Source organism: Bison bison, unplaced genomic scaffold (genome assembly GCF_000754665.1).
Source record: "Bison bison bison isolate TAMUID 2011002044 unplaced genomic scaffold, Bison_UMD1.0 scf7180017864155, whole genome shotgun sequence".
NCBI lineage: Eukaryota > Metazoa > Chordata > Mammalia > Artiodactyla > Bovidae > Bison > Bison bison.
In genome coordinates, this window is record NW_011494727.1 from 2,982,130 (window position 1) to 3,002,697 (window position 20,568).

The 20,568-nt window shown below is 47.7% G+C and overlaps 1 protein-coding gene across 6 annotated transcripts in view; it reads left to right on the plus strand.

Moving 5' to 3' along the window:
- PDE8A (phosphodiesterase 8A) overlaps nt 1-20,568 on the plus strand; it is a 144,496-nt gene that overhangs the window by 106,933 nt on the left and 16,995 nt on the right. For all 6 annotated transcript variants that reach the window (XM_010841092.1, XM_010841093.1, XM_010841091.1 and 3 more), the window contains 10 exons: nt 2,978-3,056; nt 4,929-5,054; nt 8,452-8,540; nt 10,329-10,380; nt 10,481-10,523; nt 13,795-13,872; nt 17,291-17,361; nt 17,562-17,726; nt 18,532-18,580; nt 19,042-19,177. In XM_010841092.1, the coding sequence (XP_010839394.1) occupies nt 2,978-3,056; nt 4,929-5,054; nt 8,452-8,540; nt 10,329-10,380; nt 10,481-10,523; nt 13,795-13,872; nt 17,291-17,361; nt 17,562-17,726; nt 18,532-18,580; nt 19,042-19,177 (888 nt within the window). The remainder of the gene's footprint in view (nt 1-2,977; nt 3,057-4,928; nt 5,055-8,451; nt 8,541-10,328; nt 10,381-10,480; nt 10,524-13,794; nt 13,873-17,290; nt 17,362-17,561; nt 17,727-18,531; nt 18,581-19,041; nt 19,178-20,568) is intronic.

Below are 20,568 nucleotides of genomic sequence, written 5' to 3' on the forward strand. Positions count from 1 at the left end.
TTAGGCAAGATAAAAATGTTAAGCTTGTCCCAGTGAAAACACCTTGTGTGTTAAGTTGCTTCTTTCGTGTCTGACGCTTTGTAACCCTATGGACTGTGGCCTGCCAGGCTTGTCTGTCCATGGGATTCTCCAGGCAAGAAACCTGGAGCAGGTTGCCATTTCCTCCTCCATGGGATCTTTACAACTCAGGGATCAAATGATCCAGTGATTGAATCCACATCTCTTGTGTCTCCTGCATTAGCAGGTAGATTCTTTACCACTACCTCCACCTGGGAAGCCCTGGTGGCTCAGACGGTAAAAATACCTTAACACCAGGCTCCTCTGTCCATGGGACTTCCCAGGCAAGAAACCTGGAGTGGGTTGCCATTTCCTCCTCCAGGGGATTTTCCTGACCCAGGGATTGAACCCACATCTCTTGCATCTCCTGCATTGGCAGCTGGGTTCTTTACCTCTGGCACCACCTGGGAAGCCCACATAATGTTAAAAATTTAGACAAATAGCAAACTAGGAAAAATACATTCATAACGTTCAGGACAGACAGATGAATATCCTAAATATGTAAAGAGCTTTGATGAATCAGTTTAAAGATAGAAACACCCAGTATAAAAAAATTACACGTGTATACTTGTGGCGGATTCATTTCGATATTTGGCAAAACTAATACAATATTGTAAAGTTTAAAAATAAAATAAAATTTAAAAAATAGTAATAAAAATAATAAAATGGAAAAAAAATTACAAAGGACATGTCATAAACAAGCAGTTTATAAGAGTTATTAATGGCCAGTGAACATGAAAAAAATGTTCAGCTTCAGTAGTAACCAAAGAAATTAAAATGATTCACCATTTTTTATTTACCAGATCAGCAAAAATTTAAAAACGTGATAAAACCCAGTAGGGCTTCTCACAGATCCATCTCCTCCTAGCTTGCTATATCAGAGGTAGAAACTTCTTATTTTTCATTCTTGTTTTTTTAAATAATAGCTTTATTGGGCTAATTCACATATATGCCAAGAAAGAAGGACTAGTTTTTATTGGCTAAGCTGTTTTGTCTTATTTACCTAGATAGCTTAGTAATACCAGGAATAATGTAACAGCACTATATGAACAATTACGAATTTTATGAAGAAGTAGACAGTTGCATTCTTTTTTTCATCATCTGAGGCATATGCAAAAAAAAGAAAAAAAAGCTGAAAGCAACCTAAATGTGTAGTAATGGAAAATTTGTTTGAATGAATTATTGTATAACTTTAGAATATTACATATGTTATTAAAAGTGATGATAAGGAACTAATTAATGATATGGAAACATATTAATATATTTTTTCAGTGGGACAAGATTATAAAACTGTAGGGTATGATTATATTTTTATAAATATATATATATTTTGCATGTATATTTATATAAGAAATTGCCTAGAACACCAATTGATTTGTGTAGGTGTTGGGATTTCAGATGATTTAATCTCATTTATTTTTAAACAGATTTATTGAGATATAAATCTGTATAAGGAGAAGGTAATGGCACCCCACTCCAGTACTCTTGCCTGGAAAATCCCATGGACGGAGGAGCCTGGTAGGCTGCAGTACACAGGGTCGCTAAGAGTTGAACATAACTGAGCGATTTCACTTTCACTTTTCACTTTCGTGCATTGGAGAAGGAGATGGCAACCCACTCCAGTGTTCTTGCCTGGAGAATCCCAGGGACAGGGGAGCCTGGTGGGCTGCCGTCTATGGGGTCTCACAGAGTCGGACACGACTGAAGCGACTTAGCATTAGCAGTAGCATTGAGATATAATTCACGTTCTATACAATTCACCCATTTGAAGTGCCCCGTTCAGTGGCTTTGAGTATATTCACAGAGTTGTGCAACCACCGCCACAGTTTTAGAACATTTCCATGACCTCCGGCCCTAGATAACCACTAATCTAATTTCTCCGTATATACAGATTTGCCTATTCTGGACATTTCATTAAAATAGAATCACGCAATATGTGGCCCTTTTGTGACTGGCTTCTTTTAACTTAGCATCATGTTTTTTAAGATTCATCCATATTATGGCACACGTGAGGACTGTGTTTCCTTTTATATCTGAATAGTATTCCATTGTGTGGACACATCACATTTTATTCATCCATTCATAAGTTGATGGACATTAGGGTTGTTTCCACTTATGGGCTGTAAGTTTTTCTGTGGATGTATGTTTTCTTTTCTGTAGGGTACCTACCTAGGAGTAAAATTGGTTACTCTGTGCTTAACAGCTTGTGGAACTGCCAGACTGTTTTCCAAAGCAGCTGTATCATTTTACATTCCTACCAGCAGTGTATGAGGGTTCCTTACCAACACTGTCTTTGATTATAGCCATCCTAGTGGGTATGATGTAGTATTTCATTTATTTTCATTTTCTAATTAAAAAAAAAACCCGTTGTTACCTGTGTAACTCAAAAATGTTTTCAACCACCAAGGACAGGGAGAATGCTCACAATATAAGGCTAAGTAGAAGCAGGGAACAAAGCCAGTGATCCTGGTGATCTGTTTTGTGAAAAGAATTTGTTGAAGGTGGCAGCTGCAAACGATGGGCCGCCTCTTTTCTGCCAAAACTTGAGTCTGCTTTCTCTTTGAGTCCTCATGAGGACTCTGCACGTGGTGAGAAGGGAGACACCCAGGGAGGTTGAGTCACGTCCCACAGCCAGTGAAGGGCTGTGCTCTGACCCTTGTGTGGGCTCCCCCGGCCCACCTGTCCTTGGAATGGAGAGAAGAGCACCAGGTTGTGCAGAGTCATGATCCCAAGTGGCGGGGTTGCAGGAGGCGTTTATTTCTTCCTTCTGCTTTTTAATCTTCCCCCGTTCTTTTTCTCAAGTTAGCATCAGTTACCTTTATAATCAAAGAACTCAAGTAAGCTAATGTAGTATCCTAAGGCTATAATTCATTTTATAATATTTATATTAATCAGTCCTTTTTCTTTTCTACCCATAAAGGGCTTGTAATTCAATGTTCGCTGCATTAGAGAAAAGTCAAGAAGCAATTGAAATTACAAGTGAAGACCACATTATCCAGGTTTGTTATTTTGGAAGTTTGTCCTGCATTTCTGGTTTATGTGCATTTTTAGGGTTGAACCCCTTTGGTATTTTTTTTTTTTTTTTTTCTTTCTCTCTTTGAAGTTCAAGGGACCGGTTTTTCCTTAGAGGTTTATCAGAACAAAATCTGTAAAATACAAAGTCTAAGATAAGTTCCCTCTGGGGTAAGAAAAGTTTCTTTCTAATAATTACTTAATGTGCTGGAAAGTATTCTGTAGACATATGGCACTGGCGTTTACTTTTTCTCTCCTTTTTGCTTGTTTATTACGTGAGGAGGGGCTTTTATCCAGGACTTTGGAGCTGGGTGGGGAGAGACTGTTGCAACAAGGAGAGGCCCTGCCCATAAGGGCTGTGTGCGCTTTCCTTTCTTAACTGTTTTTGATGGTAGTTTACTATAGAAACTATAGAAATTTACTGGACACTACTCAAAATTTCAAAAATAATCTAGTAGCTACTTAACAAATTATTAGCAAAGTGGCTTCATATAAGTGACTTAAGATAATATAGCTTTCATTTAAAAATGGTCCACAGTAAAAGGAAATAACCTTTAAAAAAATAGATAAGCAACAGGACCTATAGTACAGCACCAGGAACTCTACTCAGTGTTTTGTAATGACCTATATGGGAAAAGAATCTGAAAAGGAATAGATATATGTGTATGTATAACTGAGTCCCTTTGTTGTACAGTGAAAGCAATATTGTAAATCAACTAGACTTCAATAAAATTAAAAAGTAAAAGAGGGTCACATGGCTTTCAGATAACAGCAAACAGATAACACGTGTTCTAGATGACAGCAAAAGAGGGAGTTGTGCCAGGGGAATGTTCCTTGTGTCTGAGAGTGAGCCCCACTTTGATTTTAGTAATGAGCACTGCAGTTCTTCACTGTAACTGTGACTTTCTTGGTAAAGAGTCTGATGATGTCCACATTCAGGAGTCAGGGCCCTGAGACATGACACTGGCCGGTGGTTGAGAGCACAGGCTTGGTGTCAGTCAGGCCTGCGTTCCATTATTCTCGGCCTCTCCCGAGCTGAGCATCCTCAGGCAGGTTACTCAATCTGTCTGAATCTGCTCTCTCGTCTGTACAAATGGGAATAATATTAATGCTGACAACCACCTGCCTTTCGTAAGGATGTTCTGAGGACTGAAATGAGTTAATGTGTATAACTTGCTTGCTGTGGTGCCTAGCAAGGAAAACAGACCTTAAACAGCATGGCTGTTGTTTATCATCATCATTATTTGTTATTTTTATTAGCACACACACAGCTTTCCCAGGCATTTTCTTGTACTCTTACAGTCCTATTTGAAACTTAACCGTAAAGCCTTATATTTGTAAACACTTCCTCTGTCACAGCCTGCTTTCCAAACTCATTTTTCATTTGCATCATGTGAAAGAGGCTAAATAAATGTTTCATCCCCATTAAACAGGTGTGCAGACTGAAACCTGGGAGGAGCTAAGTGACTTTTGGAAGTAGGGGCTGGGTGGGTCAGACTCCCAGACAGTGCTTTCTTTCAGTATCGAAATCCCAACAGCCTTTGTGCAGCAGCCCCAGCTGTCTCCATGTGCCTTTCCTCCAAGGGCATTTAAGTGGGAGCGAGCCTACCGCCCTCCCTGGGCCTCAGGAGGACGGGGCAGCAAGCCCAGCCCAGCATCACTAGAGCAGAGGCTTCTCCAGACTCCAGGCTTTTCCTGGGCTTGTGCTCTTGTAGCTTGAGAACCGTCATAGTGAGCGCCAGGCTCCTGGCTTTCTGGGGGGAAAGTATGATGGTTTAGGTTGAACACCTTTGATTGTCCTCTTTACAACATTTCTTTTAATTCACTTGATTTTTTCTTTTGTCTCCCCACCCTCCCAGTATGCAAATCCAGCGTTCGAAACGACAATGGGCTATCAGTCAGGTGAATTAATAGGGAAGGAGATAGCAGAAGTGCCTATAAACGAAAAAAAGGCTGATTTGCTTGATACTATAAATTCATGCAAGGTGAGTAAGAGAGTGGCACCCTGGTCCCTTCCACAAACAGAGAGGGGTGGAAGGAGGTTGAGCACTCACTGAGTACTGCCAGAGCTGGGGGACCTCAGGCCTGGGGAACTGTAGGTGGTGTTATCCCTGTTGTGCCCACTTTGCAGATGAGGAAACTGAGGCTAGGAAAGTACATACAACCTGCCCAGCCAGGAAGAGTAACTTTGACACATAAAGTCATTGTTTTCATTTTTGTAATAAGTAAGTTGATCTTTCTAATAATTAATCTTGTCAGTGATGGATATTTCCAGCGGTCAGGGTAAAGGATGGCCAGTGAATCCACACGTTCTCAGAACACAGCTGAGCCCATCAGTTCTCTGGGCCTTGTTCACTTGGTCAGCATTTTTTGAATGTCAGGCACTGTGCGGAATTCCCGTATAGAAAGACGAGCAAAGAAAAACTGCTCAGAGAATACATTCCAGGACACAGAACAGACAGATAAACTGTGACAGGAGAAGTCGCAGTTCCACGGTACTGAGGACAGGCAGAGAGGCGGGCTCCAGCTGGAGGTTGTTTCTCTCTCTGAACCATGGCTTCTGTCAGCGCCTCACTGGCATTAGCTTTTAAAACACGCCAGGAAGGAAAAGGCCACTGCTTTCCATAGTCATTCTCAGGCTTTTCTGCTGGGCTCTTTTTAACTTTTAGGAGTTGGGACAGTGAATGTGATTTTTTAAAACATTTGAGAAATTTGTGAGCTGCTGTCCTGCCGGCCATTGGAGACCCATGGAAGCCCTGTCCCTGGGGCATGTGGCCCCATGCCTGTCTGGTCACCCACGAGGGCAGGCTACCAGCAGGGGCAGAAGGGCTGTGCAGAGCTCATAGCCCCACTTGGCTTGGGCCTGCCAAGGACCCTGTGAGTGGGTGGGTGTCCTGTGCGCTCAGGGGTGGCTTTGCAGTGAGAACAGGGAAGGGACTGGCCAGCTGCAGGGCCGGGTGGTGCACCGTCGGGGAGTAGCTGATGTGGGCGCTGCACGCATCCTGATTTCCTTCAGCTCTTCCTTCTGTCAAGGATGAAGATTTTCTTACCCGAATGAGTGGCAGGTTCTCTGGAAAGAGAAAGAGGCGGTAATAAACAAAGAGAACGTAGGAACTCAGGCCCACTGGTGTTTCTTTGCTGGGCTGAGGGGGCCGTCCTCCAAAGGCAGCCACAGAAGAGCAGCCATGCAGACCCATGGTGGCCTCCCCAGTCCTGGTGCCCAGGTCCAGGGCAGCCACGGGGTCAGCCTGCGGTTCTGTCGCAAGGCTCTGTGGGGTGTCACACAGACACGAGGGCTCTCACACCCCTCCATCTGGCAGCAGCAGGGTCAGTGAGGCACTCCTCTCCCTCTCAGGAGAGCAAGTGGAGATGGGGTGGGATGGGGGAATCCAGCGGATTAGCTGCAGGCCCAGGGATCCCCCCAGACCCCTGTGGGCAGCGTCTCACCTCCTGAGTCATGCCATGGGGCACTAGGTATGAAGGGCCTCAAATGCAAACAGTAGGACACGTGTTCTCTAACATCTGTGTTTGCTGTGAGCAGAGAATATGACATACTATCCTATTATCAAGCTCTATACTTAACTGCTTTATTTCAGAACGGAGCCAGGGCATTGGTTCTGCATGGTCTTGAGTTCCTGGGGAGAGTGTGAGAGCTGCCACGTGTCTGTCATTGGTCATTCCTAGTTGGCTGGCCCTGAAGCAGGACAGACCACTTAGCTGGGCAGTTGTTTTTTTTTTTTTTTTTTGAGGAGAAAGATACATGGCCTTTCTAATGGAGTCTTCCCAGGGAGAAGAAGGGGTTGTTGAGAAGGGGCCAGCCTGGACAAACAGTGGGCTGTGGTCCGTGGAGAGGGTTCAGACCTGTGCTGGGGACTGGGCTGGAGCCTTCACAGGTCAGATGATGGGTGGGGACTTTGGAGTGTCAGGTTCTAGGTGTCCAACCAGCCAGATATTCTTGGGGGCACAGGAGAAATTCCAGTGATGTTCAAATGGAAAATATTGCAAACAGGGAGCCCTTCAGCTTTTTATAATTTTTTTTCTTTTGGCTGCGCTGTGCAGATTGTACCCTGAGCAGTGGAAGTGCAGAGTCCTAACCACTGGGCAACAGGGAGTCCCGGCTTTTCACCCCTTGTGCCCTCTGCAGCCCGCGGGAGTCTCCCACTCACCGCTCCAGCTCCCCTCTCCCATCCTTTCCTCCCAGATTTACAGGGCGCTTTGTCCCCTGCTGGTCCCTCAAAAGCTCTTGTGTCGTTGCGCATCCTTCCTCCTCTGCATACATGGCTCCCATTCCCCAGTTTTCACCCGAAGGTCTTTTCCAAGGTTTGTCTCAACACCTGCTGTCATCTTGGAACCAACATGTAGAGTGATGATTCTCTCTCATCCCCCACTGACAGAAAACCCAGTGTCTCTGGGTCCTCATCTGTCTTTGCTTGTTGACTGTCTTCACACCTGCTTGGACTTTGAATCCTGGAGTGGTTTTGGATTCTCCCTCGCCCTTCGTCCCCTCTTTATCAAATCCATCAGCAGGGCTGGGTCCACGGCCTGGTGCTGAGCACGCTCAGGGCCTCCTCCCCACACTCCGAGACAGCAGTGGCTGAGCGCAGTGAGGCCTCCCGACCCGGGACCCACTCCCAGGCAGTCCCACGGCTGCTGGAGATGGTCTCGCCAGGTCGTCGCGCCGATGACGTCACCCCCTCGTGGAGCGCTCAGGTCCCTCAGCCTGGCCGCCAGGATTCCATGGTCTCATCTTGGTCTAGCTTTTCTGGTCAGTAAACGAAGGCCCCAAGTGGTCCTTGACCGTTTACCATGTGCCAGCTCTGTGCTCACCCTCGGGTAGGACAGCTGGATGGCGATGATGGAATTGTTCAGGCCGCGGACCCCACCACGCAGGGCCTGTCCCAGTAGTCAGAGACGTCCCTCTCGCTGCCGAGCTGGCCCTGGAGTAGAGGGAGGTGCAGGCCTCGTGTCATTCTGAGAGGAGCACAGACAGACAGACACGTGCCAAACCAAACAGGCCACTTACTGGCCGTCTGTGTGTCAGCACTTGGTGAGGAGTTTGTGAGTGTTAGATTTTCTCTTCATGATAGCTTTCTAGGTAGGACTTTGTTATTTTCAGGATCTGAAACTTTGACTTCTGTTGTATTTTTGCTAAGAAATAGGATCTGTGTTGAGTAAATACTTTTTGTTTCCATTTGACTGGAAAACTTACAGGCAACTCTGCTATCTAAGCAGAGTCACTGGCTGAATTGTCCTCCTGAGCTGGATCTTGTTCTCCTAATTGCTCTAGTGGCCACTGGGAGTGAACAGGAGCCTGGGGTGGAGGATGTTCTTAGGTTCATGTTTGGAACACAGTGTATAATGATGCTCACATTCCATTTATAGGAATGGCAAGGAATTTACTCTGTCAGGAAGAAAAATGGAGATAACGTACAACAAAATGTGAAGATAATACCTGTCATTGGACAGGGAGGGTAAGTAGAAAAAACAAGTACTTCAGTCGGTATACCATGTTTGGCTTATTGCAGCATATGCTTTAAATACTTAAGTAAGCTAAGAACTGCACATGGAAACTTCTAAGAAGGACTGGTAACCAGGTCAGTTACCACCAAAGTGTGACCTTCCAGGGTGGCTTCCCCATGGTCACAGCCCGACCCTCCTGCTGGCAGCCCAGAGCCACCAGACTCCAACAGTCCTGCTTAAGCCGTGTGAGCACATACATAAAAGATGAAAGCATTTAAATCCGATGCCACCTCACTGAGTTTTGTGCCAAGAACACTCACTGGGACTCTATATTTAAAAGTTTTCTGTCTGGCTTAGCAGGTAAAGAATCTGCCTGCAGTGTAGGAGGCTCAGATTCGATCCCTAGGTTGGGAAGATCCCTTGGAGGAGGAAATGGCAACCCACTCCAGTATTCTTGCCTGGAAAATCCCATGCACAGAGGAGCCTGGCAAACTACACAGTTCATGGGGTCTCAAAAGAGTCATACATGACTGAGCACATGCACACATCTGGTTTTGGTAGCCTCTGTATCATTTCTGCACAGAACTATCAAATTAGATAAAGTATTTCCAATACTGTCATTTATAGAAACTCATATGAAACAGGTGTGACCACAGGTTGGAAAAGGCAGTATATATCAGGAGCCTAAAAGTGTCATAGTTTGTCTCGGAATCTATGTTAAAAAATACAAACAGTGGAAAATTGAGTGTGAATTGCAGAACACTCAGCAATAAAATACACCACAATTAGGAATGATGATCATAGAGAATTAAATCACAGGAGAAAATGTTTATGATAAATACAAAAGTCAAATGTAAAATCATACCTAGTGTATGTTCTTGGTCATGAAGACGAGGAGGAGGTGTGGAGACAGTGTTGTAACCACGCTGCTGTGTGGGAGCCCTTCCCTCCCTGGGCAGGTGCTCAGGGCCTGCTGGGCGTCCCTTCTCCTCCTCCTCACCACAGCCCTGCAGTGGTGGCACTGTGACCGTCTCTGGTTGACAGATGAGGAAGCTGAGGCTGAGAGAGGTGGGCTCAGCCCAGGGCCTGGTTACAGCGCTTGGTGGAGCCGTGCTACAGACCCCCACACTGCCCATGAGGCTCACGTGTTGGTCAGCAGACCTGGTTGCCAGCTGGCGACTGCCTCAGGGAAATGGCTCTGTGTGCGCTCTCTGTTCTGACTCTGCCTTTTTATGTCCTTCCCTCGTTGGGTGGGGGCTAACTGTGTAGGGATTGGATTATCAAGGGGAAAAGCTGAAAAATGGAAAGAACAGTAAATAAGTGAGGAGAGTCAGCAACTCGCAAGAGAACCTCAGCTGCCTGGTTCTAGACGCGCACATTCGACCCCAGAGGGGCCTGTGACTGTTTCCACGAGTGTTGTGAGCAGATGCAGCTGAAACTCGAAGACGAGCATCAGAGTAAAGGCTTGTAAACATGAAAACATGTGACAGAACTAAAGGCTTTTGGTTGGCTAACGTGGAGTATATTTTTGAAACCTGGGTATTTTTTTTATTGTATGTTGTGATAACTTGGAAGGATTTTGTTATTTTTACTGAAGAGTCAGTCTCTCTTCTCCAGAAACACCAGGGAATGCATGTGGACTCTTGTTTGTTTATTGGCAGCCTTGAACACAAGCAATAGAACTGCTCTCTCCAAGCCTTGTGTGTGTTGTGAAAGAGAGATGCTTTTAGAAAAACTAGCTAGCTCTCCACCAGAATTGTGGGCCAGGAGGAATATAATGCATTGTTTTCTACTTGCAGAAAAATTAGACACTATGTGTCCATTATCAGAGTGTGCAATGGCAACAATAAGGTATGTAGGGGGGGCCCTGGGGGCCCTAGGGGCCCAGCAAGATTTCCCTTACTGCGTCACCAGGCACTCAGAACTAATGGCTTCTGATATTCATTTCTAGGCGGAGACGATAGCTGAATGTGTTCAGACGGACAGTTACGCAGGTATGGTGCCCTGTATTCATCCTTAGGGTTCATTGAGCTTTGGAAAAACTGAAAACAGGCCCTACCTCCGATGAGCTCACCTGGTGCATAGGTGGGACTGTGTTTTCCTAGCGCTGTAGCAGCATCTCTCTCCCTGACTCCTGGGTCCTGAGCACAGGAGGGCATTCTGACAGGTGTCCTGGGCAGGTCTTACCTCCAGTGCGTGCACGTCTGTGAAGTGTGTTGAGCAGAGTGTGGTCTGTCAGCCTGATGCTTGAAGAGGCAGTGGTGTTGGTGTCGGACCACATGTCTTCAGCAGGGACACCCCATCAGACCTGCCTCACCTCAGGGCTGTCTCCAGAGGACTTAAGTGCGGGAGACACCTTACAGACCAGGTTCCCTTTTTACAGACAAGGAGATGAAAAGCCCCATGATTTGCTCCCGGACATCTAGCTACGAAGCGGTCAGCTGGCACTCAAGCCCAGATGGCCAGCTCTAGGAGTCTGAGGCACGTGCTGGGACAGTTCCCCGGGGCGCCCCGGGAGTGATCAGGCTTTAACCTGAAAAGAAGAGGGCCATGTGGACAGAGGGGCACACAGCACGTGGTCGAAAATGACCGTTACTGGGGAGGAGGGCAGGGGAGCGAGGCAGGTTCCAGACAGGGAGAGGTGGACTGGAGGGGAGGGGACGGGTGCAGAGGAAAAGTGATCTAGACGGAAGAGGGAGAGTGCAGAGTGTGTTCTAGAAAGAGCGGGGTGACGTTCCGACCAGTACAAAAGGTGGGAAGGAGGTGGGATCGTGGAGGGTCCTTCGGTATTGGGGGGAAATTAGGATCTCCATCTGGAGGCAGCAGCCTCAGTCGTCTTCACATCCCCATGCCTGCCGTAGAGCCTGACCTGCCCCAGGTGCTCAGCGAATGTTTGCTGAGTGGCAGAAAGGGAGAAGAAGGGAACTGCAGGAGGTCACAGCGCAGCTTCTAGCCTGCTGTTTGGACATGGATCTCCTCTGAGCTCAGAGCAAGGAGACACCACAGTCTGAGTGGTTGAGAGTAGGTGTGGCTGGACGGGGTGATGAGCATTTGGGTGGGCACCGTGTCCCTGGTTGGAGGTGGAGGAGCGGAGTCAAGGCTCTTCCTGAGACAGGAGAGCTGTGCCCATGCAGCTCACATGTGGTCAAGACTGCGAGAGATCAACGGCTGGCTGCAGCCAGCACACTGCTCCTGTCCTTGACTGCTAGGGAGTTCCTCTTTATCTCCAAGGTGCTGAGGGTGTTGAGCAGGTGAGCCATGGACTCGGAGTGGTTTGTTAGTGGTGCTCTGGTTTGTGTGTGTGCATATGTGTGGAGAAGCAGACGCGTGTCTGTTGAGCATCTGCAACGTGCTGGCAGTGCTGGTCACCCAGGAAGGGGCGGGGAACGTCATTTCTGCCTTCACGTCGTTCACAATTAGTGAGCTGCAGAGTAAAGCCAGTGGTTCCTGGCGGGGTGGGGTCGGGGTGGGGCTGAGGCATTAGGGGTAGGCTCCCCAGAGGGCAGGATACCTGAACTGCATCTCCAAGAGGACGGAGTGTTAACCAGGTGGAGAAGGCAGAGAGGGAGGAGAAGGCAGCCGGGGAGGGGCGCCCTCCTAAGTGGGGGTGAGCAGTTAGTGCCACGGCAGAGAGGTCTGGGAGGTGGCCTAGCACATCCTAGGTAACTCATGGTAGCTGGAGAGACGAGGTTCAGACACAAGGGACCCTGGGTCCACACTGGGGAATTTACATCTGACCCTAAAAACAGTGAAGCACCATTAAAATGTTCTAATCAGAAGAGTGAGCACTGTCTGGAGAGAATGGGTCGGAGAGGGCAAGGTTGGGCCTGGTAGGACCGGTGAGGCAGGCTGTCCCTGTAACCCAGAGGACGATGACAGGTGTCCGAGCCTGGACAGTGAAGGAGCGGGGAGAGATGTTTAGGAGGTAGAATCTAGACAGTTACCACACCTGCGCACTTGAGGGAGAGCGGCAGGGAGGCGTCCCGGACGACTGCCTCCAGCTGAGTGGACAGGTAGATGCTGCCCAGTGACTGGGATGAGGAGTGGCCTGGAGAAGACGGCTAGCTCTTCTGAAGCTCTGAGGGCCGTCCGCATGGAAGTGACGAGTGACTGGGGAGGATGGAAGTCTGGGGCTCGGGAGAAAGGCCCAGAATACAGTAGCAGCACGGGACTGAGTAAAGGCTGTAGGGAAGACTGAGGAGACTGTGCTGTCTGAGAAGAGAAGGGGGTGCAGAGGATGAGCCTATGGGAACAACAGGGTGCTGAGGAATAGGAGACTTGGTGATGGAGACCAGGAAGGAACAGCAAGAGGCACAGAGAAAGCCAGGGTGGACGTGTGCGGACCAGAGTTTCCAGAAAGCGAGCTCAGTCTAGCACTGACTGGTGTCTAGTACACAAGTCAGACGAGTCAGGTTACGACTGACTCGAGTCCTTCAGAGGTAGCAACAGGGAGGTCATCAGCGACCTTGGCAAGGTCATTACCAGTGCCCACAGAGAGGAGAACGTACCAGCGAGCAAGTGGAGAAGGTTCTGGATGGTGGAGAGGAGTACCAAGGGCCGGATCCTGTATGCAAGCAAGAGTCCAGGGAGGAAGCCAGGAGAAGGCAGAGACGAGCTCATCTCACGGGGCTCCCAATGTCCTCATCTGTGAAATGAGGACAGGCTGGAGAGGCCTGGCACCACGGGTGACACCGAGGAGGGCTCAGGAAGGAAGGTTACCTTGGCCTTGTCATTGATTGGCGAGGGGTTGCGGAGAGAAAGGAGTCGGACCCCTCCTGTTTGGGCTGGAGGGTCAGTGGTGCCATCCACAGGAAGTGGGCGCAGAGAAGTAGACCCCAGACCAGCGCTCCCTGTCCTGCCTCCAGAAGAGAGGCACAGTCTCCCCCGGGACATTTTAGGGCTTGTATTGTAGAAAAAACACAGAAAAGATTTTTTCACTTTGGGACAAGGGTGGACGGGGATCAAAATTTTCCCACCACTTGCCCAACTATGTAGAAGTAGGTGAAATTCTCCTGAGTTCATTTCTGACAGTTTTTGTGGCCTGAGACCCTCGTTTATGGTGAGTGGAAAATTTTTTGAGAAAGTTGGTCTCCCTTAAACCCAGTTGTTCAGAGAGTTCATCTTGGTGTACTGTGTTGATTTTTGCAGCATCCTAAATGGCATTCTAAATCTTAAATTTTGTCTTTTAAAGCTTTCATATTGGTAATTTTACTAATATGTTGTTAAAATCTCTTCATGGAGGTAATTTATCATTTATTTCCACAGATAATCAGTCAGGCAAACATAAAGACAGGAGAAAAAGCTCCCTCGATGTCAAAACTGTTGCCTCTCGAACAAATGAAGGTAGGTGACAAAGATGAGGAGAAAAACGTGCTCCTCTGAGTGGTGGGCCCGTGGAAACATGAGGCTCCCTTCCTCATCTTGTCTGGGTCACTGCCCCACCCTCAAGCTCAGCAGGCAGGGGGCCCCTATAGAAGTCTGCGTGCGTTTCTCCCTCGCCCCTGACTCCTTTGCCAGTAGGTTCATCTGACCCTTCTGATGGAGTCAGGGAATAAAGAATAGATGCCCCCCTCTGCTGCAGGGGCAGGGGGCAGAGGTGGTACAGGGAAGTGTGTGGGTGCAGGCCTCAGCGACCTTGGTTCAGGTCCCAGCTTCATCTACTTTCTGTGCAGCCTTGGGGGTGGACTTGAGTTCTTCCATTTCCACGTCATCAGATGGGGATAATTCTGCGGTCCACAGGGGACAACGTAAGGATTAACTGAGTGTGTGTGGTGCCTGGCAGGGGTCATGGCAGCTGCTGGCACCATCTTCACCATGGTCCTCCCTGTCACGGCCCTTGAGCAGAGCAGAGGTCACTCGGGTGCCCCAGACCATCTTCACTGCCACACTGTGACTCCTCTTCATCCTTTGCATTCCTTCGTCCCTTTCTCTGTTTTGAAGAGTTAAACATTTTTCTTTTAATGTTTTTGGGTTTTAACCTTTGTTCTTTTTGATTGCCTTGAAATTTACATATAATTCATATTAAGTGTTGAGTTCAATAAGTTTTGACAGTTCTGTACCGTTGACCTGTATAGACTGTTACCACCCACCCCAAAATAGATTCAGAAAATACACACCTGCAGGCCTGCACTCGCGCACAGGTCCCACCACACAGAGGCATCCACTCATTTCTTGCACATGAGTTAATCTGGCCTCTTCTTGTGCCTCACAGAAATGGAGTCATACAGCATGCACATAGCATGGCTCCTTTCACTCGTCTTCGCGTCTGGAGGTTCATCCACGTTGCTGGGGGTGGTTAGCAGTTGGTTCTTTCCTATTGCTTGGTAGTACTTCATTGTATGTGCCACGATTTGTTATCCATTCTCTTAGGAATGGTCCTTTTGTGTTGACCTTTCCATTTGAGGGCTGTTAAGGGTAAGGCTGCTGTGCATGCTTCTATGCAGGTCTTTCTTTGTGGACATGTGGGTCCGTCGCCTAGGACTGGCACCTTGGGCCTCTGGGCACCTGTGCACAGTTCTCCCTCATGCCATCCCTCATCTTCGAGCGTTCCAGTTGCTCCTCATTCTCTCACACTGGGTTACACTAGGCTCTAAACTATAGTTACTCTACCAGATGTGATTTTAATTTTAATTTTCCATGTGACACCCCTTTCATATGCCTACTGGCCATTTGGATATCCTCTTCTGTGAAGTGATATACATAAATTTTGCCCACTTTTTTCATTGGGTTATCTCTTGCTTGTTGGTTGTAGGAATTCTTTTCATATTCTAGATGTGGATATAAGTATTCCAGACACACTGATCTTAGTTTGTGGATTGCATTTTCACTCTTAATAGTCTTTTAATGAACAGAGGTTCTTAATGAATCTTAAAGTTCATTTAATCAGTGTTTTCTATTACACATAGTGCTTTTTTGTGTCGTGTTTAAGAACTCTTTCTCTATCCCAAGGTCATGAAGACTTTTCCCACATTTTCTTCTATAAGCCTTATTGTTTTATCTTTCACTTTGGCTCTATGATTCATTCCAAATCAATTTTTATATTGAGTGAGGGTAGGGATCAAGGATGAATTTTCTCCCTACAGGGAAACCCAAACCGGCCCATCACCATATGGAAAAACCATCTTTTACTATAGTATCATTCTTGTAACCAGTTGACTATAAATATATGGTCTGTTTCTGGACTCATGGGTTCTGTTTCATTGTTCCGTTAGTCCTTGCTTGCACCAATACCATGATCAGTTACTACAGTTATATGGTAAGTCTTGATATCTGGTAAAGTTCTTCAAGATTATCCTGATTATTCTAGGTTCTTTGCATTTCCATATAGCATTTAGAATCAGCTACTTAGTGTACACACACACACACACACAACCTCCTGGGATTTTATTTGGGAGTGTCTTAAATCTATAGATCAAGTTGGAGAAACTTGAAATCTTGATAATACTGAGTCTTTCAAAACATGAACATGCTCTTTGTCTTTATTTAGGTTGTCTTTTTTCTCAGCAGTGTTTTGCATTTTCAGTATAGAAGTCCTACACTTAGATATCCATTAGATTTATTCCTGAATACTGATTTTTTTGATGCTGTCATAATGGTTTTTTAGTTTCCAGTTGTTTGTTGCTAATATGTAGAAATATAATTGACTTTTGTGTATTGACCTTCCACCCAGTAATCTTGATAAACTTAGTGATTGTAAGTGTAGCATTTGTAGAGTCTTTCAGATTTTCTGCAAACATAGTCACAACAATCTTTATTCTTTTTCACCTTATTGTATTTACTGTATTGTTTGGTTTTTATATGTCACCTTCACTATATTTTTTAATGAGAATAAGTCCTGTTATGACATAGTGATAGAATAGTGGTTTCTGGTTTTGGTTTAATGACCTTGTTGGGTAAAATGGAAAGACAGCATCCATGTGCCGGTCACCAACATTAGATTTAGGTAGTTTTTGTTGGTCTCTGCAATTTGAAGCATGTGAGAGCCCCTGAGTAGGTTAGTCCTGGTGGTTTCTCCTCAGGCCCTTGTTTGGTAAAATAAGGCCGACATCTCAGGCGGGTAGAGCAGTGTGTGGTCCTCTCTGGCCCTTGGTAAACAGCATGTGGCTGGACAGTGGGGCTTTCAGGGAGAGACAGAACACCACGTGAGTGTCTTCCTGCCTGTTCACCGCCCGGGCTTCTCCCCACCCCAGAGGAACTGGGTCTTGACAGGAGCAACAAAAAATTAACAAACATTAGAGCATAGTACTGCCACCTACCTCAGCTAATCTAGACGGATTAGGTAACTGTCTCAAGCAGAACAGTGAAAAGCACCCAAGGATGCCTTGAAAAACTGAACCAGAAATACAGATTTCAGTTAATTGAGTTGTATGTATTGTTCCTGCCATCTATGAAACAAAGGGCCTGTGTGGCATTGTCTTTCAGAACGTTTCTCTCCTGGGTAGCAGCAAGCTGAATTATAAAACGTTATTGTTACAGACACAGAGGGGCTAATGTGTGGCCTCAACTTGCTAGATTGCTTCCTCTGTTCTCTCGATGGCCTGTGACCTCAGAGGTTCAGTCTAGGGGGTCACATGCCTCCCAGTGCCTTGAACTGAAGGAGGCAGAGTTGGTCTGCCAGAATCCTGGGCTTGGTAGGATGGGGAGGGAGCTGAGCCACCTGGTAGCTCTGGTCCTGCCCCTTCACTCGGGCCTGGAAGAGGGTGGGAGGCAGTGAGTGAGGCCACGCTCACCCTGATCCCTGTACCACCTGGTCTCTCCACAGTTTCCAGCCAGAGACGACACTCTTCCATGGCCCGGATCCATTCCATGACGATCGAGGCGCCCATCACCAAGGTGACACAGTGACCCGCAGCAGTGATGAGGCTCTCCTAGGTGTATGGAGCTGCTGCCTCTGCGGAGGGAGGAGGGTGGCAGGAGCACTTTGGCTTTCTTAAGCTAACAATGAGCCCTGCTGCCAGCCTGACTCTTTGGGTTGCTCTCACATTGCCTTTAAGGTGATGAGAGTCAGGACTTTTCTTTCCGTATTATTATAGGTCATCAATATCATCAATGCTGCCCAGGAAAGCAGTCCCATGCCTGTGACAGAAGCTTTAGACCGTGTGTTGGAAATTCTAAGAACCACTGAATTATATTCACCACAGTTCGGTGCTAAGGACGATGATCCTCACGCCAATGACCTCGTCGGGGGCCTGGTGTCTGTGAGTGTCCTGACAGGCCGCTGGCTCCATCCCGCTGCTCTCATTCGTTTTCTCAGAGGTCACTTGTTGACAAGCTGTCCTACACAGTGCTCTGTGTGTGGGGTCAGCCATGGCGTAGATCATGCATTGCCCAGGCTCAGCTGCCCTCCTGCTGAACCGTCACCCACTTGCTGCCTATCCAGGGGGGTGGTGGGTACGGGGGACCTCAGCTTGGAACAGAAGGAGGAGAGTATTCAGGACAGCCAGCTGGTCTGCTGCGTTAGGTCTCCATTTTTACTTAAGGGCTCTACAAGTAGTTGATTTAAATAAAACTTGAAGATTTTGAAAACTGGGGCAGAAAAAAATACAAAGTGTTTCATACCGTGTTACAGAACAGGACGACTGGCTCCCTCCAGAGTGTCCTGTACAGACTAGGTGACATCGTGGGAGGAGGCTGGGGGATCATTTTGTTAGCTGGAGGCTTTGGACCACGGGCTCTAGGTGCCGCCTCCAGCTGTCTAGGATAGAGGCCTCCAGCTCTATGGAAAACAGACCATTCCATTACCATCTGTCACCTTCTGTCTTGGTGACAAAGTTCAGAAATAAAAATTCACCTCCCTGCCTAATTGGTGCTTGCTAAAGCCACTAGATTTCATACCAGTAAGGCTGTCAGCAGTCATCAGACGGGTGATCACGGGGGAGCTTCGGTGTGCGCGTGTGGATGGAGACAGCCGCCCGCAGCTGTCCTCTGTGACCGGCTGTCCTGGGTTTTCAAGGAGTAAGGAATACTTGTGATTTCCCTGTTTATTTCCTTGATTTTTATCAGGATGGTTTGCGAAGATTATCCGGAAATGAGTATGTTCTTTCAACAAAAAGTAAGTTTTTCCTTTTTAATGTATTGGATTGCTATTAGTATTTTAGCTAATACTATTGGGGTTTCCCTGGTGCCTCAGACAATAAATAATCTGGTTGCAATGCAGGAAACCTGGGTTCGATCCCTGGGTTGGGAAGATCCCCTGGAGAAGGGAAAGGTTACCCACTCCAGTGTTCTTGCCTAGAGAATCCATGGACAGAGGAGCCTGGCAGGCTATAGTCCATGGGGTTGCAGAGTCGGACACGACTGAGTGACTAATACTTTCATTAGTATTATAGCCACACTTAAGTAATGAAGATAAAAAAAAATCTCAAAATTTTTATCTGAAACTTTATCAGTAAGAAGTTTTTGGTTTATCATAAACCCTAAGAAACAAAGCATCTGCTCCCAAAGCTCTGCTGCTCCCCCTGAGGGACAGCAAACGCCGTCAAGCCTGTTGATCCCGTTCTGTTTACCCTGCAGACCTTCAGCAGGCTCCCAGCAGCAGCATTGTCCCCATCTCCCTTCATGATGTTCCATCACAGATAACTCGGGCCATGGAAAAGGAGGAGTACTGGGACTTCAGTATTTTTGAACTGGAGGCTGCCACTCATAAAAGGTGAGCCCACGGAAGCTCAGCAGACAGGGAGTTTGATTCCAAGGGCCAGTGTGGAGAAAGCCTCTCCGGGAGTGTAGGCTCTGCCCAGAGCCGGTCCCTGGTCAGGGAGGAGGCCCCAGGGAAAGAGCAGCAGATACCTTGAGTCTCCAGGGCCTCAGCGTCAGCAAGGGATCAGGGAGAAGCCAAGGGGAATTCGCCTGGCCATGACTGCCACAGAGAGAGAAAGTGACTTACTTGGAGTCTCCAAGTAGCAGAGGTTTTCTTTTTGTAAGATACGGTTATTAATTTCTCCTGTAGGTATTAAGTAGTGATATGTTGACACTGCAGCAGAGTCTCATTTCAGAGCTCAGAACCATTGGCAGTCCAGTGGTTAAGACTCCACACTTCCAATGTAGGGATCTCAGGTTTGATCCCTGGTCAGGGAACTAAGATCCCACATGCTACTCAGCACAACCAAAAAAATAAGAGCTGTCCCCAGATCTTGGTTGCTGTGTTGGTGACAGGCATGGGGACACCCCACACTCCAGCATCCTGACCTGAGTGTGGTCCCCTAGAGCAGGGAAGGGTTGGGTTTCCCCTCCCATTTTATACCTCACTGGAGAACACTCAGCCAGAGGAGTGTGGTTGGCTTGGCACACGGGAAGGGCATTCAGACCTGATGCCAGCCAGCGTTGCCCTTCAGGAGGGTGAGGCATCAACCCCAGCAGACAGGCAGAGAGGGGCCGTTACAGGAGACTCGTCAGGTCTCATCCCATGTGGGTGGTGGTCCCTATGACAGCCCCTGCCCTTTGCTCACACTCAGAGCAAGTCAAGCTTCTAAGACATTCTGCATCTGTGTGCCCCACAGGGCCAGTGACAGCGGCAAACAAAGCTGTGGGCACTGGTTTACATCCTAATGTGAGCTGGGACAGGGCAAGTCTGCCGAAGTCCTGGGAGCCCAGCCAGTTTGGCCACTGCCTCAACAGAGCCAAAAGCAAAGGCCAGAGGCTGGATGACGGTGACTCTCAAGGACAGGCCTCATTTGGCACCAGCTGGTCACCTGTCTGGGGAAACCCCCACCTCCAGAGTGTTGAGACCATCACATGATGTGTGCCAGCGTCTGGCTTGTGTGCTGCCGTGGGGAACTGGTATCTTCTTCCAACAAGACGTCTGGCCAGTGACACACGTCCAGCAAGGCCACAGGGGAGGACGCAGTTAGCCTGGCAGCACGTTGACCTGGACACCCTCTTGGTGCCGGGAGTACTCTGCAGCAGTTAGGGCAGTAGGAGCACCAGGCAGGTGCCCCCAGAATTGCAGCTGGGCTCTGCCCAGGGCTGGTGCTGGCCACCAGGAGAGAGGGCGACAGGGTGCCCCCTGCAGGCCACCCTCACAGGCTCCACTTTCTGTCCCGC